This window comes from Stegostoma tigrinum, chromosome 46, assembly GCF_030684315.1.
Source record: "Stegostoma tigrinum isolate sSteTig4 chromosome 46, sSteTig4.hap1, whole genome shotgun sequence".
NCBI classification, from domain to species: domain Eukaryota; kingdom Metazoa; phylum Chordata; class Chondrichthyes; order Orectolobiformes; family Stegostomatidae; genus Stegostoma; species Stegostoma tigrinum.
This window is the reverse complement of record NC_081399.1, coordinates 59,010-85,469: the sequence shown is the minus strand read 5'-3', so window position 1 is coordinate 85,469 and position 26,460 is coordinate 59,010. Positions and strand designations below refer to the sequence as shown.

General features: G+C 38.2%; 2 protein-coding genes across 2 annotated transcripts; both read right to left on the bottom strand.

The window, feature by feature from the left end:
* Window positions 1-4,821: 4,821 nt before the first annotated feature.
* LOC125449487 (uncharacterized) lies at window positions 4,822-8,237 on the bottom strand. The gene is made up of 2 exons (XM_048525284.2): window positions 8,141-8,237; window positions 4,822-5,740 (listed from the first exon to the last, which is right to left on the bottom strand). Exons 1-2 carry the CDS (start codon window positions 8,208-8,210, stop codon window positions 4,839-4,841), a joined length of 972 nt encoding a protein of 323 aa, XP_048381241.1. The 5' UTR covers window positions 8,211-8,237; the 3' UTR covers window positions 4,822-4,838.
* Window positions 8,238-18,165: 9,928 nt separating this feature from the next.
* Window positions 18,166-25,627, bottom strand: LOC125449566 (uncharacterized). The gene is made up of 3 exons (XM_048525384.2): window positions 25,566-25,627; window positions 20,917-21,029; window positions 18,166-19,067 (listed from the first exon to the last, which is right to left on the bottom strand). The coding sequence occupies exons 1-3, from the start codon at window positions 25,625-25,627 to the stop codon at window positions 18,166-18,168; spliced, it is 1,077 nt and encodes a 358-aa protein (XP_048381341.2).
* Window positions 25,628-26,460: the final 833 nt, after the last annotated feature.

Here is a 26,460-nt window from a genome sequence, read left to right as displayed (position 1 = left end):
GCAGCAGCAATTGTGATTCTGTCTCTAGAAAAGTGCGGAGTCTGCACCTCTACAAGGTGTTACAAGGTTAACATGGCTACAGTTACAACAGACTTATTGTTCTTAAATCTTTGAGTCATACTCAGCAAAATGGAAAATTCTTAGTTCCCACTGATGTTCCTGGGCTTCACCCGTGTGTGAAGTGCGCATTATGCTCATAATTGACTGCTCCATGTGGTTCAACGTTGCTTTCACCTTGGATCGGTTTGTTGCTATTTGTTGTCAGAAGCTAAAATTAAAGTACTGTACCAAGAAAACTGTGGCTGTCATTCTAGTGACAACAAGTGTTCTGTTTTGTTTAAAGAACGCTCCCATCTACTTTACATTTAAACACATAAACATGATTGACAACATACTATGGAGTTGTTATAATACAAAAACATATTATTTTGATCCTGTGCAAGTGTACATAAACTATTTGAAAAGATGTTAAGGCCGTTACTCTTACTTGCATTAATTTTGTTCCTCAACACTCTAACAATCAGACAAATTTTAGTGAACAATGGAGTGTGCAAAACATTGAAGTGTCAGAGCAAGGGTGAGAATCTCAGGGACCCAGGGATGGAGACTAGAAGGAAGTCTATGATATTACTATTTGCCAAATGTGCCAATTCCATTATTCTGTGGTTCTGTTATATTTTATCGTATTTTGGTGTTCATTACGCATTGGTTAGATATGGTAAATGTGCATTTGAAATTACTGCAAAAATGCTCTGCAATTTACGTTGCTTCACAAGTTCTTTGATTTATGTTGCAGCTCTGCCTACATGAAGAGAAAACGTGATGAAGGCAGAGAAATATCTACTAAAATCAATTATTCAACTTCAAAGTCACAAAAGGGACAGTTGGCTTCTCAAATATTAACTGGGACTGGTAAAACAGTTGAGAACCTTGTAAACATGATCTAAACATTGTGAAGAGTAAAAAAGAGTGTTTTATCAACGGGTGAGAGGGGACAGAAAATCGATTGGTATGAAGTTCATCCGAAGCAATTGTAGAACATAAATAAACTGCAGTGCTCATAGGACAAGAGCAGACAGATGGAACAACAGTGCATCAGAAACAACAGGAGGCTTTGGGAGACATGAATGGAATACAGCTGGAGCTATTGGCCATACTAAATATTCAGGAGACAGGTACAGTTGGGGAATCTGAGATGCCCTGATCTATTTTAACAGGATGAGTGGAGCTTCTGTAGTCAAGTTGTATGGCCTTACACCCGAACATCACCTTTGCTGCTCCTCCGTTGCTGCTTGGCCTGCTGTGTTTGCAAGGAGACCTCTGGAGTTATGGACGAGATGCAAAGCTTTGGGGATAGGCCTGTCATTTTTCATGCCAATCACTGAATCGCCAGATCTCCCATCTGGTCCATCATCATCAAATAACTGATGTGAGCCTCTTGAAAGGATCTACCCAGATGTCAACACTCGGCAATCAGTCACTGTTCACAAAAGATGTGACAGAGCGCTGCAAAATGGCAAAACTAAGGGAAAGAAAATGGAGGTAACCAACCATAACCAAAAAATTAAATGAATAAGCCATTGACATGAGTCATGCAAATTTAAAAGACTATGTAATTCAATTTATTTGGTAATGAAATGGATCGATATTCCACTCCACCAAAGATGGGTAGTGGCTGACTTTTTGTTTCTGAAGCTACCACGGACCCCACAATGAGACGTCTGCCTGAACATGTTGTTTCAAATCTACCAAAAATCAGCCCTTGTCCTGTGCAAACTGATCTGTGTTTTGACTGAGTCATCCTGTCCGCATCCATATTTGTTTTCGATCAAACGGTTCAAGGATATTTTATTATGCAATCTGGAGCATTTGGGACTCATCCTCAGTATCCTGGCTCCTTCCACTGTGTGGACTGGCACAAAATTAAAGCCCAACACTTGGGCATTTTCTACATTTCCCAATATTAAATCCCCCTCTCATCCTCTCAAATACCAATGTTTGCCTTAGTCGCTAATTTCCATTTTATGTATTTGTGGAAACCTTTACTATCTGTTTTATATTATTAGCTAGTTTACTCTCAAAGTCTGTCTCACATTCGTGATAACTTTATCGTGGTTTTCGTTAACCTTTAAAGACTTCCTAGTCCTCAAGTTTCCTCCAAATCTTTGGCACTTCGTATGCATTAGCCTTTAGTTTGATGCTTTGTTAATTTTCTTCGTTATCCATGGCTAATTTTTTAGGAATACCCTTTTCTAAAGTCCTTTCTTTTCACCAGTATTTACTTTCACTGAGCAGTGTGAAAAACCACTTTTAAAATCCTCCAATGTTATTCAATTATCCCAACTTACAGTCTTTGCTGCCAGTCTACCTTCGGCAAATCCTTTCCCATCCTGGTGTGCTTACTTTTGTTTAAGCACAACACACTGGTGTTTGATTTCATCTTCTCCATCGACATTTTAATTTCAACCATACTGTGATTGCTCCTTCTAAGAGGATTCCTAACAATGAGATCATTAATTAATCTTGCCACATTACACAGGAACAGACCCAGGACAGTTTGGTCCCCCCTCAGATTCCATTAATACTGTTCAAGGAAACAATATTGGCTGTATTATGTGAACTCCGTCACAACACAGCCTTAAACGACTTGGTTTGAACAATAAATATGCAGATTAAAATCTCCCATGATAATTACCATAACATTTCACATGTGTCAGTTACTTTCTTGTGCTCTAAATTGATATTGTTATTTGGTGACCTATTGAGTACGCTGATCAGTGACCATTCTGCTTTGTTATTTCTACTTTCCACCTACATTGATTTAACTTTTTTTTCCATGGACTCTATGTCATCTCTCATTGCCACCCTGATGTCATCCATACATATCAGAGCTACACCATCTCCCTTCCTTTTGTGTTTGCACTTCCAAATAATCTGATGTCTCTGGATATATAACTCACCTCTGCCTGCAACCATGTCTCTGTATTGGCCTCTAAATAATAACCACTTGCAATGACTCGCACGATCAGTTGTTTAGAAAGTAAGAAAATTCAGCTAAAGTGCCGCTATGCCAGATTTTATACCTTCATTTTAAATTTAATACCTTCTCTGTTCTGTTTTTTTAAAGAAAAGACTCTTTTCTGTGACGACTTGGATTCCACCCATCTTCAAACTAACTTTCTCAGCTGCTTCTTGCTTTTTATGCACTGTTTTGATTCTCTTCTTACTTAAGCCCTTTCCCACTCTAGCTAACTAACAGCATCTTGTTAGATTCATATTCCTCTGCCAAGCTAGATTAATGTTCACCCATAAAAGCTATAACATTATGTTGTCGTAATTATAATTAAAAATAATTATATGTATATGTTTAGTAGTCACTTGAACAATAGCAGCTTTAATGTAGCACAAACTGATAAATTTTGACTTGATTCCTGTAGACAGTCAGCCTTGGATGCAGATCGTCATTTCAATAACCCTGGAGAAGCTAGATAAGTTTACTGGCCAGCATCTGGTATCTGCCTAACAAGGTATCTCAGTGAGTGTTGGAATGTAATCATAACATCTATTGTAAGAGTCCAAGGACAGGCAATAGGTGTTGGAAAAAAAATTTGAGATGAGGGGAGAACCAAAGGTCGATCATGAAGTTGTCTATCGCACATCGTAAATTCACGTGTTTGGATGTATAGGCAAAAAGGCAGTTGGAAAATGTTGATGCCAATTTTGCACGTAATCATTGTAATACGGAATGTATCAATATCCTGTGCGTTATTGGGACAGGTACAGCATCCTTGAAATGTCTCCCATGCTGTGTTGGTAAGGATCTCCAAACAAAGAACGATTTGTGCTGCTGAAAACGGGGCTCAGGGTCCTCTTTAAAATCCATCTTTGACAAGTTGAAAGGAGATTTTGGAGCTTGACAGAACTTTGAAGCATGTGCCCAGCACAGGAACAAAAAACATTAATTTGCAATGAGCACTGTCCTGTGTAATATTTCCAAATGAAACTAAACTCAAAGTGTGTCATTATACAGATGAAAGTATTGTTTTTCAATCATGTAACATAAGATGACATACATTGCTTGCAAAAGGCTTTTAAGTTGGGGCTTTCTTTCCCTGGAAAGAAGAAAGCTGATGAGATCTAATTGAGATTAACAAAATCAGGGAAAAGACCATTAGTTATTGGTCATATAAGGAGAGGTTTGAGGCATTAAGGGAGGCATTATAATAACTTTTTAATGATAGAAATAACATGAAGTGATGGGGAAGAAAAGCAAGTACTCTGTGCATGAGTGGCCATTTGTAACTAATTCTTTTTTCTCTCTCTCTCTCATTGATGTTGAACTGGTGCACACACTCATTTGAATATGAACTTGCAGAACAGCCTGGTCTTTGAACATTCAACATCAACCCATTAGGTTCAACACACATATCTTCCCTAAAAAATAGATGTTGCAATACTAATTAATGGATGTCTGTGGAAACTAAACCCTTCCCTTCCATAATGCCTCCTGTTTTGAAGCTTTGAAGATTGTCTTCCACCTAATACATCGGTGCAATATGATAATGAATCTTTGAGTTGTGTTGTTTCATTAGTTAAGTTCTATTGCTAATGTGCACCATATGATTTTCTGTATGCATTATTTACACCGCTGTGTTATTCTAACACTTGCAGTAATTTCAATTTATGGTGGCTCTCTTTTTTTCCAGATGATTCCAAAAAAAAACTGACAGAAAACTTTGATCAGAGGCTTGGTTTATTCCTTCGCAGCAAATCATCTGAGAAATTTTAAATAGAGAACAATACTAAATTCAAATTGCGTTAATTCTAGACACCATTCATTAATTCTTAACACAGTTGCCATTTAGTGTGAATAGAAATTTTATCCCGTGCTTCAGCTCTGCTCTGAATTTCTTTTGCGTTAATCCATAAATACATGTGTTTGTTGATGAACTGAGAAGTTGCAGCATTACACCAACCTGCTGAACAATGTAAATGGGTCCATCAAAATATTTGCTTTGATATTGACAGTTAACCAGTTGCCACGTCATTGAATACACAACATTTACCATCCATAACAGTATGAAGTTAGCTGATAGAGCAAACAACAAAATCATGGAATTTCTCCGTTTCTCCGTCTCTGGATCATTGTGATTCTTGCTTGTACTTCGGAGTGCCTTGCGCACTTTACTTGTTGCAATGATATGCCTAATGGTTAATGCATTAAAGACCAATATCATACAAATCGGTAATAAAGGGTTTACAATGCTTTCAATGCATTCATATGCCTTCCAGAAAGTGGAAGTAGCGTAATTTGGTTTTCCAGTGCAGTACCATGGAATATTGTCGATGACAATCACAGTTTGGTATAAAAAGAAAATAGGAATGCTTCGCAAACAACTTCCCACAAAAATGACTGATAGAATCACAGTTACTGTTCTCCTCCTACAGTATTTCTGCTTAAAACTCGAATAACAAATAGCTGCACATCGATCAAATGTAAAAGCAACGGTAAACCACACTGAGCAATCAATGGACACATTGAACAGTGCATGTCTGAGTGAGCAAACAGGGGTCAGAAGCAAGAAGGAAACCGGAAAATACATGTGATTTAAACGGTGCATAACCACATCAGTCATCGTCACAGCGAGATCAGCTGCTGCCATGGCTAACAGGTAACAAGTGATGCATTCGGAGAGACCACACTTCCTCCGAGCTAGGATCACGATTGCCACAGTGTTAACTGTTAAGACAGAATTCGGGTATATACTCATTTCACCAGAATTGTTTATGATATGAACATTTGGATGATGTTTCTAAATCCAATTCCACAAGAATTCTATGTTTAGTTGTAATTTTATATGCATATGAATAGCACACATACAAACAGATATAATCTATTGTGATGATATAATCAATCCTAATAAAGTTGAGGCTGTCACACTTCTTTAATTATATTAAAACACATGAAGGATAATTGTACTGGGGAATTAAAGGAATTGAATGAGATAGTGCATGCATTTTCATAATAAATTCATGAACTCGCAAGCTAACTGCAAAATAAATTGCACATCGAGTTGTTCTAATCCTGTGAACCAACCAAACTGACAAAACAAATAAAATTCCATTATTTTCCTGCACAGTTAAAAGAGAGAAATGATTGAATCCTGTCCCTGATTAACCAAGAATTAAATTTATATTTACACATTTAAAAATTCTCATTGAAACCAAATTGGTGAATACATACATTGTGAAACAATTGAAGAATTTGAAGACTGATATCATAGGAAGAAGCGACAAACACTGTCCTCACTCAAGAGACAGACAGAGTTTCAGACGAGGATTAGTTAACATTTCCTGGAAACTAATAATTGTATACATATCTATGATTTAATGACAAAAATTCACATCATATAAGCTGTCAGACACTTCCATAACTTGTCATGAAAAGAAACACCCAAAGTCAAGGTCTTCTTCAGCAGAACTGCAGCTCGATCTGCTGGCTTATTTGTTGTTTGGTTACTTCAACTCTCTTTGTCTCTCTCTTCCTCTGTCGCTCCCTCTATTGCTCTCTGTCTCTCTCTCTCTTCATTCCACTGTGAACCAAACTGAGCATAATTTTTGAAGAGTTACTCCTCTTAACTGACATGAAGAAGAGCTTCTACATAAGAGCGAAGAGCTTGATACTGTGAAATCCACATGGGGTGTTTAAAAAGGATTTCAGCATGCTTGCCTTCATTGCTCAGACCATCGAGTATATGAGTTGGGACATCACACTGACTTTGATCAGGCCATTGCTGGGGCCACTTTTGGAGTGCTGTGTACATTTATGTCCATCCTGTCACAGGAACAACATGATTAAATTGGAGAGCTTTCTGAAGAAAATGTTGCCAAGGTGCTGTCAGGGCCGGGGATGGGGTGGGGAGGTGGTGGTGGGGGGAGATTGATTTAAATGAAGAGGCTAAAAAGTGATAGGGTACTTTATTCAGCAAAACTTAGGAGGTTGAGGGCAGGCCTGCCTGAGATTTATTAAGACATGAAGGGCATTGAAAAGTGAAGTTAAAAAAAGTTGTTTCCCTCAGGTGGGTGAGTTCAAAACTATGGGACTTTTTTTAAGGTGAGAAGGGAAAGGTTTGACAAGGACGTAAAGGGGCAATGTTTTCACACATACAGTGCTGCATGTATGGAATGAAGTTCCAAAAGAAGTCACAAGATGAAGGTGCAGTCCAAATTTAAAAATGTTTGGACAGGTACATGTATAGGAAAGGTTTAAAGGGAATTGGCAAAATTTCAAGTAGTTTAGTTTAGGGAAGATTTGTCTGCATGGAGAAGTTGGACAGAAGAGTCTGTTTTCATGCTCAAGAACTCTTCCACTATATAAAATCAAGAATACAGTACGCAAAATGCAAAATTGTAGAAAGGAAGGCAAATAGGCTCCAATTATAAATATACACAGATTTGGTTAACATTCATTCCGGAAATTCAAGTTTCAGAAATAGATCTGTTAGTAAATTTTCTGCTGAGATCATCATGTCCAAATCAAAAGCAAGTTACTTTCAGACGGTTTTGTACAAATTTTGCACGCATAATTTTAAATGCATTCACTTTCATTGTCCCAAAAGTTACGTAAACATGCTCAGAAATAAATATATATTTTGAAATTAATACATGAGGCATTCCAGTGAGGATTTCTGAAATTATACAACAATAAAAATCGATGTTATTAACAAGTGACTTATTTTCAAATATTTCAAGTGAAGAATATTATTTACTTTATCATGTTTGTAACTGATTGGAACCCAAAATGAAAGTGGGAACAAAAATTCAGTGAAAACATATTACTCCGAAGTGAGGAAATCAGACAGTTTTGGTGCAATAATGTGCACCAAACAGACAAGACACTGAGGCTAAGAAAGTCGAATATGAACAGTCCGAAATACCTCATATCTTGATTAGCAGAAGGCATTGTGTGAGAGAAAAATATAAACAGATACACTGACTATAGTTGCTAGCAATAAGTAAATGAGTAAACAAAATGTGGAACACACACATACACACACAAATTGCAACCATGTCATTCATGCATTAGGTACAAAAAAGAAGCAATGTTTGGAACATTCAACAGCTTGTTTGAATACACTACCTGGTATGGCAATGATCGCAAGAAATAGAAAGTAAATGCGTTCCACTTCATAAATTTTGGGATATTCCATTTTACAGGAGAATAATACAACTTGTGATGCTGGGAATGAGACACTTATGAAGTGAATGTGGCTTCAGATGAGGCTTTACTAACAGTGAAAAGAAGCATATGGGGAATTAATTAACAATGACACATCATGAAAGACAACAATTACAGATGGAAAACAAAATATTAGATTGAGTTAAACTTTTTACTAATTCAGAAAATATGGAAAGGAATACATGTGTCAAGACATATTTGACAAAATCCAATAAACACCAAATCGGTTGAAGCATATATTTTGTTGAAAAAGTTTTCATGTATTTCTATATAATTTAAATTCAGAAACATCATATCTAGACCACAATAAATCCTGATTGAGGTAACAATGGTGCATCACTAAGAATTGAAGATTGTAACACTTATTCTAAAGATATAGCATTTTAACTTATTGCTACAGCAACATGCGGCAGTCTGATGACCAAAACAAATTTGGAAACTATGGACAAGTCACAAGTAATTTTAATAATCTGGATGTGGCTGCTGGCGTTGAGCTCATAGCCAATCACAAAAATCCCGAATCCAACATTTCATGCACAGGAAATGTAATCGCTACCTTGGTCCTAATAAATTCCGAGATTAAATCTTGGCTTGCTCAGTGATTATACAGAAAATTCCCAAGCATTATTGATGGTCAATGACTTAATGCTTTCACAAGTGTGTCTTCTGCTTATCCTCATTTATCCTTGGTCAGACTGTGGAAGTCCATGAAAGTTCATGCTTTGTTTCTTCACAGAGCACTACAGTTTCATTGGACAGTCTACATGAACAATAGACTCACCAGGGTCTGCATTAAACAGGTAGGCCATTCTGCCAATTATGTTCTATTATTGATCAGTGACATGTATACTTTAATTAAATTTTTCAGTTTTTGCACTCTGGAGGTTATGATAGTGCATGCAAATATGTACAACGAAAATACATCAGACTGGATCATGCTATCACTTTCTTCTGATGAAAAACAAATCACTGCAACTCTCATTTTAGCAGTGTACCTTTAACCTTAACTCTGTGTTGACTGATGCTTGACATCTCTACAGAAGAAAATGGCCCTTCCTGTCTGACCTTTCTTTGCCAATCAACAACCTATAACTCTTATCTCAGGTCTCTTATTGAACACTACCATTCCAAGCCAGAAAAAAAGAAAATAATTGCTGCATAACCAACATTTTCATCCAATCTAACAGTTGACTCCAAACAATGTGATGGTGAATCTCTGCAGTTTTGCTCGAAGAAAACATAACTTTCTCATAAATTGTTAAGCAGAACTGCACACAATTTTCCTGTTGTGACAAGCCATTTTTTTAAACCTAACAGAAACTTTAACATAATCTATCTCATCAAAAATTGGCAAAATTCAATTCATTTTGTAACCTGTGTAGTGTATTATTATGCACTTAAGGAAGGGAAATAAATGTTGGCCGAGCCACCCATGCCCACATCCCATGAATGAATCATTTACTTTAAAAAGCCTTCAGAAATCATTGGGTACATACATTCAAGTCCCTGTAGTTTTTGGTTCTTTCTACGGTCTGACAATTCACGGTGGAGCCGTGTGCTTTATCAGATCTTTTCAAGTGCAGTATGACACCGTTTTCTGATTTGAATCCGCTTACCAATGCTCGGCCTGGCTGTTCAGTCATTGAAAGTCTTTCTGCAGGAAGCAGCGAGGCCATACCTGCAGCCTTATACTCAGATTTGGCATGATTCTAACAATATTTTTCGACAGCATTCACTCGAGAAAACGACAATGTTGTCGAGGAGCATACTGAGATACAGGCTACTAGACTAGGTGGGATTGAGGTTCACACGGAAGAGGAATTAGAAATCCTTCAGAAGGTGAAGATAGATAAGTCTCCTGGGCCAGATGGGATTTATCCTAGGATCCTCTGGGAAGTCAGGGAGGAGATTGCCGAGCCTTTGGCATTGATCTTTAACTCGTCATTGTCTACAGGAGTAGTGCCAGATGACTGGAGGAGAGCAAATGTGGTTCCCCTGTTCAAGAAGGGGAGTAGAGACAACCCTGGTAATTATAGACCAGTCAGCCTTACCTCAGTTGTTGGTAAAGTGTTGGAAAAGGTTATAAGGGATATGATTTATAATCATCTAGAAAAGAATAAATTGATTAGGGATAGTCAGCACGGTTTTTTGAAGGGAAAGTCGTGTCTCAAAAACCTTATTGAGTTCTTTGAGAAGGTGACCAAACAGGTAGATGAGAGTATACCGGTTGATGTGGTGTATATGGATTTCAGCAAGGTGTTCGATAAGGTTCCCCACAGTCGGCTACTGTACAAAATGCAGAGGAATGGGATTGTGGGAGATATAGCAATTTGGATCGGAAATTGGCTTGCTGAAAGAAGACAGAGGGTGGTATTTGACGGGAAATGTTCATCCTGGAGACCAGTTACTAGTGGTGTACCGCAAGGGTCGGTGTTGGGTCCACTGCTGTTTGTCATTTTTATAAATGACCTGGATGAGGGCGTAGAAGGATGGGTTAGTAAATTTGCAGACGACACTAAGGTCGGTGGTGTTGTGGATAGTGACGAAGGATGCTGTAGGTTGCAGAGAGACATAGATAAGCTGCAGAGCTGGGCTGAGAGGTGCCAAATGGAGTTTAATGTGGACAAGTTTGAGGTGATGCACTTTGGTAGGAGTAACCGGTATGCAAAGTACTGAGCTAATGGTAAAATTCTTGGTAGTGTGGATGAGTAGAGAGATCTTGGTGTCCATGTACACAGATCCTTGAAAGTTGCCAACCAGGTTGACAGGGCTGTTAAGAAGGCGGACAGTGTTTTAGCTTTATTTAATAGAGGGATCGAGTTCCGGAGCCAAGAGGTTATGCTGCAGCTGTACAAAACTCTGGTGTGGCCGCACTTGGAGTATTGTGTACAGTTCTGGTCACTGCATTATAAGAATGATGTGGAAGCTTTGGAAAGGGTGCAGAGGAGATTTACTAGGATGTTGCCTGGTATGAAAAGAAGGTCTTACGAGGAAAGGCTGAGGGACTTGAAGCTGTTTTCGTTAGAGAGAAGAAGGTTGAGAAATGACTTCATTGAGACATATAAAATAATGAGAGGGTTAGATAGGGTGGATAGGGAGAGCCATTTTCCTAGGATGGTGACGGCGATAACGAGGGGGCATAGCTTAAAATTGAGGGGTGAAAGATATAGGATTGATGTCAGAGGTAGTTTCTTTACTCAGAGAGTAGTAAGGGAATGGAACGCTTTGTCTGCAACAGTAGTAGATTCGCCAACTTTAAGTACATTTAAGTCATCATTGGACAAGCATATGGACGTACATGGATTAGTGTAGGTTAGATGGGCTTCAGATTGGTATGACAGGTCCAGACAACATCGAGGGCTGAAGGGCCTGTTTACTGTGCTGTAATGTTTTATGTTCTATGTTTTTAATCTTGTTAATGAATATCTAAAACATGTCTCTGATTTTTTGCATGAAATTCTTAAGGTGGGAGTGAGCAGCTGTCTTTGTGTCCATTGTTACCAATGACATACTTAGAAAGAGGGGTGAGTTCCTGCGCAGTGAATACAGGGAGTTAGGAAAGAGGCTGTAATGCTTCACCTCACTATGAGAACAACGAGATAATTTTAGAACGAAAACAAAATTTCTGGGAAAGCTCAGGAGGCCTGGCAGCATCTGTGAAGGGAAGAAAAAAAACAGTTAACAGTGTCCTTTCCTCAGAACTGATAGTGACTGGGAAAACATCAGTTTATATGCACAAAATAGGGTGTTTGATGGGGTAGGGCGTAAATGATAGGATAGAGCCCAAAGAGAGAGAAAAACAGTTGGACAGACAAAAGAGTTGCGAACGATCAGGCTGGGAGGGTGAGTGGTTGTTCATGGGGACTGTTAGTGACTAGCAACAGGGGGTGTGCAATGGCAGACTATGTGGTAACAAGGCCTGTTGTGTGGGGTAGGGGGCTGGGGCATGGGAAAGTTTATACCCTAAAATTATTGAACTCAATATTGAGTCCAGAGGGCAGTAGCATCCCCAAGTTGAAAATGAGGTGTTGTTCCTTCAGCTTTCGTTGGGCTTCGCTGGAACACTGCAGCAAGCCAGAGACAGAGATGTTGGCCTGGGAGCAGGGTGGTGCGTTTATGTGACAGGCAATAGATTGTTCAGGGTCTTTTTAACCAGCAGATCCTAGAAGTTCTGCAAAGTGGTCACCAAGTCTATGCTTCATTTCTCCATTGTAGAGGAGACCACATTGTGAGCAGCAAATGCAATAGACAAAATTCTGGGAAGTGCAGGGGAAGTTTTGCTTCACCTGGACGGTATGTTTGAGCCCTTGGATACTGGGGAGGGAGGAGGTAAATGGGCAGGTGTTACATCTTTGCTGGTTACACCAGAAGGTGCTGTAGAAAATGAAGGAAATGTGAACCAAGGTGTCCATGATGGGACAGTGCCTGCAGAATGCACTCAAGGGAGGGGAATATGTGTCTGGTAGTGACATCTCGCTGGAGTTGGCGGAAATGGCGTCTTATGATTTTCTGGATGTGGATGCTGATGGGACGGTCGGTGAGAATAAGGAGATCCTTATCGCTGTTGCAGCAGGGAAGAGAACGGGTAAGGGTAGATGCGTGGGAGATGGATCAGACCTGGTTGAGGGCCCTGTCAACAACGGAAGTGAGGAATATTCGGTTGAGGAAGAAGGTGGGCAATTCAGAGGCTCCCTTGTCAAAGTTAATTTTGGAGATTTACAGATGCTGGTTAGGTCACAATGGGAGTGCTGTATGCAGTTCAGGTAACCTCACTGCAGAAGTATGTGATAGCATGAGAAAGAGTACAGAAGACGTTGACCAGGATGTTGCAAAGGACAGAACAATTGAGTTGTAAGGAAAGAATATACAGTCTTTGATTGCTTTCTTCAGAACAGAGACTGCTGAGGAAGGCCGATAATTGAGGTGTATATGTCAATAAGGGATATAGAAAAAGTGAGTAGAGAGCAGCTGTTCCTGACGGTTGAGGGATCAATCACAAGGGAGCACAATTTTCTATAAAGGTAGAATATTCAGAGAAGATTTGAGAAAAAAGCAAATCTTTTCACTCAGACAATAATGCAAATGTGAAAGCACTGTTTTTGAAGATTGCGGAGGACGGAAGAGCACTTGCAATATCATGGTATTCAAACATAAGGAACGAGTGCAGGGGATTGGGACAAAGGTTTCTTTAGCGGGAGACATTATCGATGGAGATGTGATGGGCTGACATACCTTTTCTGCACCATATAACTCTATGACTTGTGTTGGAAACAACTGTACTGACTTAAATGACGTGAATTATAATGAAATGTGGAGAGATTAGCGAGATTAACATTAACTAAGTGAACAGTGGCAGAGGTCGAACAAGAGAATTCCCAACTTTCAGACAAAAAGAAACATTTCAGTAAGGGAGGAAGATTTTAGAAGATGTGTAAACCAGTATGGCTGACAGATAAAGCAGATGAGATCATTAACTTGAAAGAAAATAAAGATAAGAAAGTAAATGTCAGTGATAGCGCTGAAGGCCAGAATATATTCAGAAATTATCAAAGGAGGACGATGAAAATAAGAAAGAGAGTGAAAGTAACTTACAAAGGCAAACTAACAATAACTTTGTCTTAACCGTTTGTGGCATAGGATTTCGAGAACCCTTTTATATCTACCTATCAGTGCCTATTAGATTCACAATTTGAATCTTCCTCGAGGTAATTCGTAAAAAATAAAACACCAGATATGATCTCCCTCAAGGAGCAATGGGGAGTCATTTTGATGAGATTTTTACTTTCTAAGTGCTCTTGTACCTGTTATTTTCCACATGCAAATGCATGCCGAAACACATACCTTGCAGACGGGGGAAGTAGTAGACCATGTGGCCTGTCTAGCCTGCTCTACTATTCAAGATATGTAAAGGCAAGTAAGACCCTTGAATCTGATGTTTTACATTTTCAGACTGTAACTAGTACAGTCGAACAGGGAGAGACAATGACAGTTGTTGATTTGGATTTTTAGAAGACGTTCAACAAAGTCCCATGTCAGTGATTAACACATAATTTAAAGAGCATGCTGTTGTGCAAACAGAGAACTCAAGTCTTCTGCCCCGATATGTTTGCCTTGTGTGACAGAGAAAATGCAGGAATCCAACTCAGAAATTAATCGAACTAATCTTTATTCACAATTTTAACTACCAATACTGAAAATAAAACATGCATTTATTGCAACATTTACTTCATACATAGTCAAATTTGACTTCAACTTTAACTCACTTCATTTAACTTTGCCTTAACTTACTTTGCTTAATCCACACTTAGATCAAACTTTTACTTTAATTCTGTAAGGTTGGTTTGAATCAAATATAATGTTTATTTGAATAAAATGGCCAGTTCTGTTGTCTATTCCCCTCATGGTTATTTGTCTTCGTCAGAACATTACTTCTGGGTACATTGGCGATGTTTTCATTTCTGAGAAAAAAAATCTTTGTTCTATTAACTTATGAAAATGTGCCCCGTTACGGAAAGTTCTCTGGCACTGAGTTGATCTAAGCCTGATCACATTGCTTGATGCAGGCAATGGAGTTTTCTCATAAACAGAACTGAAATATCTGTATAGATTCATAAAAGTGAAAATCTATACTCCATATAAGCATGTCAAGAGAAAACCATGACACTTGTTTTATTTGGTTAACACAGGAAAGAAATTTCATCGCAATTTTAACAGAATTCAGAGTGCAAAACAGTTTGATCAAGATTCCTAGGGTTCTTGACGGTAGATCTTAAAGAGTTTCACAGTCATTTCTACTGCTGGCCAACTGAGCACTGGCTTTCATCTTCATCCTGAGACTCCCAGTAAAACGGATCAAAATCACGAACGAATTCAGTCATGGACAAATATTTCAATGCAGTTAAACTGACTATTACTCCAGGCTGACATTACACCCTCATAATCGGTTAAATTCCTGCCCATGTAACATCGATCTCATGTTTACATTTTGTGATATCTCTTTTCTATTTAACAATGTAATTGTGAAAAGTACATTAAGAACATTAAAGTACACATGATTATTATTATCCCTGTAAGAGATGGCCTAACATGAACCCAAAGATGAATCTGTACACTTATACAAAGCATATTAATCACCGTTGAGGTAATCTCCTGCAATTATCCTATCTTCACCATTAAAAGGAATCTTTGCAATTATTTATTTAAGATGATCTTTTCCATTTTCAATTATATGTGTCTTCAACATAATCTTACATGTGTCAAAGAAAAAGACAAAAATAATTAACATTCTATTTAGAAATACGAATGAAAGTGTTATGCACTTCTAAAACAACTTGCCACTGATTAATACACCGAACACCATATGCCTTAAATGGATCTAAATGAAAACATTTAGTTTTCCCAGAGTAGAGTTATATCCTTTACACAGAAGAGATTACATTACCTACTATGGAACGGGGTCCAAATTATCTAGGTGATAATCAAGTACCTGGTTGATGAATTCTAGACATGGTCTGTTGTCCCAAATCATACTTTATAGAATTCAATGAGCATCAAAGTAAGTTCTGGTGTGTTTCATTTTGTGTCCCATTTTATAGCTGCTGACATCTGTGCTACCAGAATGTTATCCAGCAATTGCTACACAGTATTCTCATGAATAAAAAAAACAAGCTCAGGTTCAGAAACGTTCAAAGAGACACCAATCCTCTCATAGAGTGTTCTGTCATAAAAACACTTGAAGTAAATCCAGTTGAACTGGAGACTTCACAAAATGAAGAAGGGTCTATGCCCAAAACGTCAGCCTTCCTGCTCCTCTGATGTTGCTTGTCCTGCTGTGTTCATCCAACTCTACACCTTGTTATCTCCGTTATTATTTGGTGGCCGATGACTGTACCGTTCACTGAATTTTCTGCTTTTTATTTTTTATTTTCTGCCCACACTGATTTAGAATTTTTTCCATGGACGCTGTATCATCTTGCATTATCACCTTGATGTCATCCATAAATATGAGAGATATATGGTCTCCCTTTTTGTCCTTCCAAATAATCTGATCACACCGCCTCCCCACCGCCCCCCCGGGATATTTAACTCCCACTAACCTGTAATGGCCAATAAATCATAACCGTTTGCAATGATTGTCACCATGAGTTCTTTCGAATGCCACAAAAAAAAAATCAGCCTAAATGCTGCTATGATAGTCTTTATAACTATGTTTTGAATCTTAACACCTCCACCAGAAGAAACTGTTCTTTTCTTAAAAACCTCTTTTCTGTGATGACCTGGTTTCCACTCATCTTAGATTCACAATTCTATTTCAAGCTCGATTAATGTTTATCCATAATAGCTGTAACGCATGTTTTATAATAATTGTAATTTAAATAATTATAATTAGGTGTTATCGAAGCCATTTGAACAATAGTAGCTTCAATATAGCACACGCTGAAAATTTTAAGTTGATTCCTGTAGGCAGTCAGCCTAGGATGCAGCGAGTGTTTTCAACAACCTTGCAGAATCTTGATGAGAGCACTGTCTAGCATCTGGCATCTGCCTGGCAAGGTGTCTCAAAGTGAGTGTTGGAATGTAGTCATAAGATATATTGTAAGAGCCCGAGGACAGGAAATAGTTGCTTGGCAAACATTATAAGATGAAAGGAGAACCAAAGGTTGATCACAAAGTTGTTTATCACCGATCATAAATTCACAGATTTGGATGCACAGGCCAGTGGGCAGGTGGAAAGTGATGATGTCAATATTGCACGTCATCATTTTAACTTTAAATGCATCAATATCCTGTACGCTATTGGGACAGGTAGAGTGTCCGATAAATATCTCTGAAGCTGCATTGGTAAGGAGCTCAAAATAAGGAATGCTTTGTGCTGATGAAAACAGGGCTGAAGGTGGCATTTAAAATCCCTCTGCAATAAGTTTAAAGTGAGTTTTGACATTATTGTTACTAGATTATCAGAACTTTGAAGTGTGTTCCCAAAACAGGAACAGTAAATAATAATTTTCAATCAGCACAATCCAGTGCAGTACCTTCAAATAATGTTGAACTCAAAATGTTGCATTACAAAGATGAAAAATTGTGTTTCAATCAATTAATATGAGATAAAGTACATTGTTTGAACAAAAATGTTCAAGTTGGAGGTTTCTTTCCCTGGAAAGAAGAAAGCTGATGAGATCTAATTGAGATTAACAAAATCATGACCGGCCTGGGCATCGTGGATAAAGCATATTATTAATTGGTCATCTAAGAAGCAAGGTTGAGGCATTAAAGGGGGCATTATAACAATGATTTAAAAATTATAGAAATGACATGAAGGGATGTGGGATGAAAAAGCAAGAGATCAGTTCATGAGTGGCCATTCGGCAATATTTATAAAAAATTATAAAAAAATATTTTTTCTCTCTCATGGCTGCTGAACTGATGCACATTCTCATTTGAAAGTCAACTTGCAAAATGGCCTGTTCTTTGAACAATTAACTTCATCCCGTTGGTTCAATACAAATCTCTTCCCTAAAAGTTTAATATCGATGTTTCAATTTTAATTAATGATATCTTTGTAAACTAAACCCTTTCCTTCCGTAATGCCTCCTGTTTTGAAGCTTTGCAAGCTGATTTTCCACAACAATATATTGGTGCAATGTGATAATGATTTGTTGAGGTTTATTGTCGCACTAGTTGTGTTCTATTGCTAATGCACACCATATGATTGTTCTTATGCATTAACTACCTAGTTGTGTTATTCTATCACTCATTTTAATTTCAATTTATGTTGGCTCTTTTTTTTCAGATGATTCTAAGTAACAACTGACATAGGAAATGTTGATCAGAGGCTCTTGGTTTAGTCCTTCCCATCAAGTCATGTGAGAAATTTTAATTAGAGAACAATACTAAATTTTAATTACATTAATTGTAGACAATTTCCATCAGTTCATAAAGCATTTGCCATTTAGTGTAAATACAAATTTTAACCCGTGCTTCAGCTCTGCTCTGAATTTCTTTTGTGTTATTCCATAAATGCATGTGTTTGTTGATGAACTGAGAAGTTGCAGCATTACACCAACCTGCTGAACAATGTAAACGGGTCCATCAAAATATTTGCTTTGATATTGACAGTTAACCAGTTGCCATGTCATTGAATGCACAACGGTTGTCATCCATAACAGTATGAAGTTAGCTGATAGAGCAAACAACAAAATCATGGAATTTCTCCGGTTCTCCATCTCTGGATCATTGTGATTCTTGCTTGTGCTTCGGAGTGCCTTGCGCACTTTACTTGTTGCAATGATATGCCTAATGGTTAATGCATTAAAGACCAATATCATACAAATCGGTAATAAAGGGTTTACAATGCTTTCAATGCATTCATATGCCTTCCAGAAAATGGAAGTAGCGTAATTTGGTCTTCCAGTGCAGTACCATGGAATATTGTCGATGACAATCACAGGCTGGTATAAAAAGAAAATAGGAATGCTTCGCAAACAACTTCCCACAAAAATGACTGATAGAATCACAGTTACTGTTCTCCTCCTACAGTATTTTTGCTTAAAATTTGAATAACAAATAGCTGCACATCGATCAAATGTAAAAGCAACGGTAAACCATACTGAACAATCAATTGACACATTGTACAGAGCATGTCTGAGAGAACAAACAGGGGTCAGAAGCAAGAAGGAAACCGGAAAATACATGTGATTTAAACGATGCATAACCACATCAGTCATCGTCACAGCGAGATCAGCTGCTGCCATGGCTAACAGGTAACAAGTGATGCATTCAGAGAGACCACACTTCCCTCGAGCTAGGATCACGATTGCCACAATGTTAACTGTTAAAACAGGATTCGGGTATATTCTAATTTCGCCATTTTTTTCTCTGATTTGAATATTTGGATGAATATTCTGATTCCAATTCCATAAGAATTCCATGTTTGCATGTCGTTTTACATGTGTATGCACAGTGCACATATAGATAGATCTAACAATTACAGCAGTACAATCAATCCTAATAAAGTTGTAACTGTCACACTGATATAATTTCATTAAAACACATACAGGATAATTGTACTGGGGATTTAGAGGAAGTGAATGAGATGGTTCATTCATTTTCATAATGAATTCACGAATGCGAAAATAAAATGCAAAATAAAATGCACATTGAATTGTCCTAATCCTGTGAACCAACCAAACTGACAAAATAAATAAAATTATGTATTTTTCTGGACATTTTAAAGAGATAAATCATTGGATCCTGTAACTGATTAAGAAAGAATTGCTTTTCAATTCATGAATTAAAAAAAACTCATTGAAATGTGATTAACCAAACTGGTGAATACATAAAAGGTTAAACAAATAGAAGAATTTGGAGAATAATGTTATGGGAAGAAGGGCAAACAATATCCTCAATCAAGTTACAGTGTCGCTTTCAGATGAGCATTAGTTAAAATCTCCTGGAAATATTAATTCTACAAACACCTATAGTTTAATAACAAATATTAACATGATATAAGCCGTCAGATACCCCTATAACCAGTCAATAAAAGAATAACCAAAGTCATTTCTGCCCACCTACACTTGGGAACCCATGGTAAGATCTTCTTCACCAAAACCACATCTCAGTCAGTGACTCATTTTATGTTTGTTTACTTCATCTCTCTTTGTCTCTCTTCCTCTGTTGCTCTCTCTCGCTCTACATTCTGCCGTGTACCAAACTGAGCGTTATTTTTCAAGAGTTACTCTTCTTAAATGACATGAAGAAGTGTTTCTAAATAAGAGCAAAGAGCTTGATACCATGAAATCTACATCGGGTGGTTAAAAAGGATTTTAGCTTACTTTACTTCATTGTTCAAATCGTTGAGTATATGAATTGGGACATCACACTGGGACATTATACCAAGTATTCACAGGACGTTGCTTAGGCCAGTTTTGGAGTGTTGTGTACACTGATGTTCGGAGTGTTACAGGAACAACCTGATTAAATCAAACAATATTCAGAGAAAAAAAACAAGAAGTTGTCAGGACTGGCGGGGCGGGTGGGGCCTTGAGTTATATGCAGAAGCTTAACAAGCCTGATAGAGGTTTATTAAATCATGAGAGGTATCAGAAAGGGGAGTAACATAGCAACCTTTTACCTTGGGTGGAAAAGTTCAAAATGAGGGGACTTTTTTTAAGGTCAGAAGAGAAAGCTTTGAATATGATGGAAGGGTCCAATCGTTTAACACATACCATGCTGCGTGTATGAAATGAACTGTCAAAAAAGTGACAAAATCTAGGCACAGTGCAAGATATAAAAATCATTTGTACAGGTACATGCACAGCAAAGTTTCAAAGTGAATTGGCATAACACAGGTAATTGGGACAGGTGACAAAATCAGATGGTTTTGGCGCCATAATGTGCACCACACAGACAGGATACAGAGTCTAAACAAGTTTAAAATGAAAGATCCGAAATACCTTATATCTTGATTAGCCGAAGACATTATGAGAGAGAAAAATATGAGCATAAATTAAATATGAACATAGAGAAAAATATAAAAATACACTGACTATAGTTGATATCAATAAGTAAATGAGTGAACAAAACGAGGATTTTACAAGTTTACAATCATGTCATTCATGCAGTAAGTGCAAACAAGAAGCAATGCTTGGAATATTCAACAGCTTATTTGAATACAATACCTGGTATGGCAATGATTGCAAGAATTGGGAAGTAAATGCGTTCCACTTCATAAATTATTGGATATTCCATTTCACAGGAGAAGAAAATAACTTGCGCTGCTGCGATTAAGATGCTGATGAAGTGAATGTGACTTCAGATGGGGCTTTAGTAATTTTGAAACAAAGTATCTGGGGAATTAATTAACAAGTGCACATCACAGATTACGATAGTTACAGATGGAAAACAATAATAGTTCGAATTAAACATTTTACTAATTAAACCAAATGTGGAATGGAATACATGTAACAATGCATAATTGATTTCAAATTTGACAAAATAAGACAAACACCAAATCTGTTGAAGCATATATTTTGTTGAATAAGTTGTTATGTATTTCTACATAATTTACATTCAGAAATATCATAACTAGATCACAATAACTCTGGCTAAGCTAATGATGGTGCATCACTAAGAATTGAAGATTGTTACAAGTAACACTTATTCTAAAAATGAGGCATTTTAACGTATTTCTTTGTCAAACAGTGACAGTCTGATGACCGAAACACATTTGGAAACTGTGGGCAAACCACAAATAATTTTAATAATCAGAAACTTGCTGCTCGATTTGAACTCACTGAAGATCTCAAAAAATTAAGGATAGTAAATTTCATGTTCAAAATTATAGTTGCAGACTCGGAAATGTAGCAGCTATCTTGGGTCAAACAAATGGTTAGATTAATTCTTGGCCTGCTGTGTAATTAGATGGAAATTTCCCTAAACATTATTGATTGACAATGGCTTGGTGCTTTCACAAGTGTATGTTCTGTTTGCTTTTGTCTATCCCAGGGTCAGGCAAGGGAAGTCCCTGAAAGTTCATGCTTTGTTTCTTCACAGAGTATTACAGTTTTGTTGGATAGTCCAGGTGAACAATATACACATCGGGGTCTACATCAAACAGGCAGGCCATTCTGCCCATCCTATCTTATTGATGAACAGCAATGTGTCTACTTTAAATCAAACTTTCAGGTTTTGACCTATGGAGGCTATGATAGTGCACACAAATACTGACGCACAACAAAAATACAACTAGACTTGACCATGTTACTTGTTAGTGAGTTCCAGATTTCCACTTCCTTCTGATGTAAAACAAATTGCCGCAACTCTTATTTTAGCCATCTAACTTTGACATGACATCTGTGTTGTATGATGATTGACATCTTTGCAGAAGAAAATGCACCTTCTTGTTTGACCATCCTTTGCCAAAAAAACAACTCTTACCCTGTATTGCAGGTCCTTTAAACAATGCTCGTCCAAAGCGGTTAAAAAACTGCTACATACCCAACATTTCCATTTTTCAAACAGTTTACTCCAAACAGTGTGATGATAAATCTCCTCTGCTGTTTCTCTGGTAGAAACCACAAAATTTTTATAAATTGCCACGTAGAACTATCGCACAATTCTACTGTTGTGACCACCCAAGTTTCCTGATTGAATCCACTGTCCAGTCATTCGAAGTCTTTCTGCAGAGTGCAGCAAGGCCGTACCTGTAGTACAATATTCAGGTTTTGCATGCATCTAACAAAACAAACATTAGGTTCGGAGGCATTTGCAAGTGTTTTCCAGGTTGTTGAAAGTAGGAGGCAGTTCAATGAGAAACAATCTGGACATACCCTTTCTTAACTAGAATGTCAACAGTGACAGAGTGGTCTCAGTGATTCAGCTTCATCTTTGAAGTGATCTGGGAACACAGATACTGGGAAGATTATTCATGAGTGGGTACATAGAATATAGAACATAGAAAAGTACAGCACAGTACAGGCCCCTCGGCCCACAATGTTGCGCCGTGGATTAATCCTAATCCAAAAATAAAATAACCTAACCTACATTCCCCTCAATTCACTGCTGTCGATGTGCATGTCCAGCAGTCGCTTAAATGTCACTAATGACTCTGCTTCCACGACTACCACCGGCAAAGTATTCCATGCACTCGCAACTGTCTGGGTGAAGAACCTCCCTCTGATCTCTCCTCTATACCTTCCTCCTAACACCTTAAAACTATGACCCCTCGTGGCAGTCAATCCTGCCCTGGGGAAATGTCTCTGGCTAGCGACTCTATCCATGCCTCTCATTACCTTGTACACATCGATCGGGTCACCTCACTTCCTCCTTCTCTCCAGTGAGAAAAGTTCGAGCTCAGTCAAACTCTCCTCGTAGACAAGCTCTACAGCCCAGGCAGCCTCCTGGTAAACCTCCTTTGCACTCTCTCCAAAGCCTCCACATCTTTCCTATAATAGGGCAACCAGAACTGGACACAATATTCCAAGTGTGGTCTCACCAGGGTTTTGTAGACCTGCAGCAAAACCTCGCGGCTCTTAAACTCGAAACCCCTGTTAATGAAAGACAAAACACCATATGCTTTCTTAACAAATTTAACCTCTTGGGTGGCAACTTTGAGGGAGCTATGCACTTGAACACCAAGATCCCGCTGTTTCTCCACACTGCCGAGAGTCCTGCCTTTAATATTATATTCAGCATTTAAATTCGACCTTCCAAAATGCATCACTTCACAATTATCCAGGTTGAACTCCATCTGCCATTTCTCAGCCCAGCTCTGCATACTGTCAATATCTTGCTGAAGCCTGCAATAGCCCTCGATACTATCAACGACACCTCCAACCTTTGTGTCATCAGCAAACATACTAACCCACCCCTCAACCTCCTCATCCAATTCATTTATAAAAGCTACAAAGAGAAGAGGCCCAAGAACAAAGTCCTGCGGGATACCCTCAACACTGACTTCCAGGCAGAATACTTACCATCTACAACCACTCTCTGCCTCCTGTCAGCCAACCAATTCTGAATCCAGACAGCTAAATCACCCCGTATCCCATACCTCCTGACTTTATGAATGTTGAACTATGGTTACTAAGAAGGAATTGACTTAAGTTTGAAATGTAAAGTAATTTATTCTGCAAGAGAACAGTGTATGTTAGACTTTACTCTGGAGAGACTGGTGGCTGGATCACAAAAATTGTTTAAAGAGAAAGTAGATTAATCTTGTAACTGTCGTGACCTGGAGGCATATGAATAGATGATATAGAGACAGCTATTGTGTTATAAATTGGCACGGGGTGGATTGAACAGACAAGTATACACACATTGTGAAATTACTTTCAGATAGCTGGATCCAATTCTGAAACTACCTTCTGAATATTGCCCACAGAAATGCAGGCACACAAATGCTGCTGGCGTCCATAAGGGAGCGAACCAAATACTTTCAAAGGCGGAGCTATTTTATTAAACCGGACATGTTTAATTAATACTGATATTACAGAAATGCTCAAATCGAGGGATTAAACAAGCAAATAATTGAAAAATGTATATTTATACAGCACAATATCAAAAGAGTCATTCGACATTTCTGTAAGGTGTTATTGCTGCATTGGAGATGTTGCTATTATCTTACCAAAGATTAATCCATAACTGTGGTAAATTTGCAAATCGTTTAAATAGAAACATTTATTGATGATCAAATAAATAACCCCCACCCGATAGCTGTGCTGGAAATTAAAAAAAAACCTGCGTTGCAAGTATCAATGTTCACATTGGAGGAAAGTGTTATTAACATTCAGTAAACACCTGGAATCAAGAATCTTTAAAAACTACGAGAGCCTTTTTTTTCTGTCTCATACAGCAATCAGCAACTCATTTCCATTGTCACACTCAAAAATCATGCCTTTCAGCCAACGTTCCGACAACACCACAGTTATCATCGAGAATGTCCAGACCCTTTGACAGGACAGTCATATGATTAGTGCATATGAAATGTAATAGACTAAGCAAATTAATTCAACAGCCAATGACGATTGAATGTTAATAACACTTTGCTCCAATGTGAACAGTAGACTGATGGGGTTGTAGTTATCCGGGTAGGACTTCTTTGAACAGCAAAATCCTGGGAATTTTTTCCAGGATGTTGTATTGATGTAAATCTTGTAGCCACCCTGGAATACTTAACTAAGGCCGCAACAAGTTCAGGAGCTGAACTCTTCAGTATTATGGTTTGAAAATGCATACCTTTTTTTTTGGACAATCCTGCAACTTTTCCTTGATATATTGTGAAGGGGGTTGCAATGTCTGAAGGTGCAGGTCATCACTGGAGGTGGCAGAGAAGGACCATGTAGTTGAAGAGATTATTATCAATGATTCGGAAATGGCTTTGTCACTAATGCTTTGAGCGAACGCATCATTGAGAATGGGGGATATTCATCAAGTTACCTTCAGTGAGTTGTTTCATTGTCCATCACCATTTACGCCTCAAATTGACAGGAATGCAGATCTTAGATCAGATTAAATGATTGCAGAATTACTTAGTGCTCTCCATCACTTGCTGCTTACGCTGTGTGGAATGTAATTATATCCACCCTGTAGCTGCAGCAAGTTGACATCTGGTGGAATGCGACAGAATAATGAACATTTTCTTTTGCAGAGGTTTGCAATAACAATACACATGAATCTCGGAAACATCCATGACTTGAATGGCATTACATCCACACACATGTACTCCTTTCAACACTCATGCTTAGTAGAACCAGTATTTACCATCTCCAGGTGTACTGCAGAAATTCATCAAGGCTGCTTCAATAACAACATCTAAATCAACCTCTACCATGAGCAGCAAACACATGGTAACGCATGCGTCTGCCAGTCCTCTTCCAAGCAGCTGAACATGTTGACTCAAAAACATATCATTGTTCCTTCAGAGTGTTTGTTCAAGATAATGGAAACCTCTCACTAAAATCATGCCAGATTAACCTGTAGCATCTACACAGGGTTATGCATATTTGTGGAACGATTCAATATTTACAAAATAAAAGGATAAGTACATGGCTATGGAAGAAAGTACAATGATATACACAAAACACAGGCAAATGGGATTAGTTCAGTTTACGGAATCGGGTTGGCATTGCCAACTTGGATCTCAGGATTTTTTTTGTGACATATAGAACATAGAACATTGCATCACAGTACAGGCTCTTCGGCCCTCTATGTTGTGCCGACCTGACATACCGAGCTGAAGCCCATCTAACCTACACTATTCCATGTACGTCCATATGCTTATCCAATGACGACTTAAATGTACCTAAAGTTGGAGAATCTACTACCGTTGCAGGCAAAGTGTTCCATTCCCTTACTACTCTCTGAGTAAAGAAACTACCTCTGACATCTGTCCTATATCTTTCACCCCTCAATTTAAAGCTGTACGACTTTATGACTCTATGTGCTGCAGCAGTAGTAACAAAGAAACAAAGAAACCTACAGCACAGGAACAGGCCCTTCGGCCCTCCAAGCCTGAGCCAGTCAAGATCCTCTGTCTAACCTATCGTCTATTTTCTAACGGCCTGTGTCTATTTGCTCCCTGCCCATCCATGTACCTGTTCAAATATATCTTAAAAGACGCTAACGTGTCTGCGTTTACCACCTCCGCTGGCAACACATTCCAGGCGCCCACCATCCTCTGTGTAAAGAACTTTCCATGCATATCTCCCTTAAACTTCCCTCCT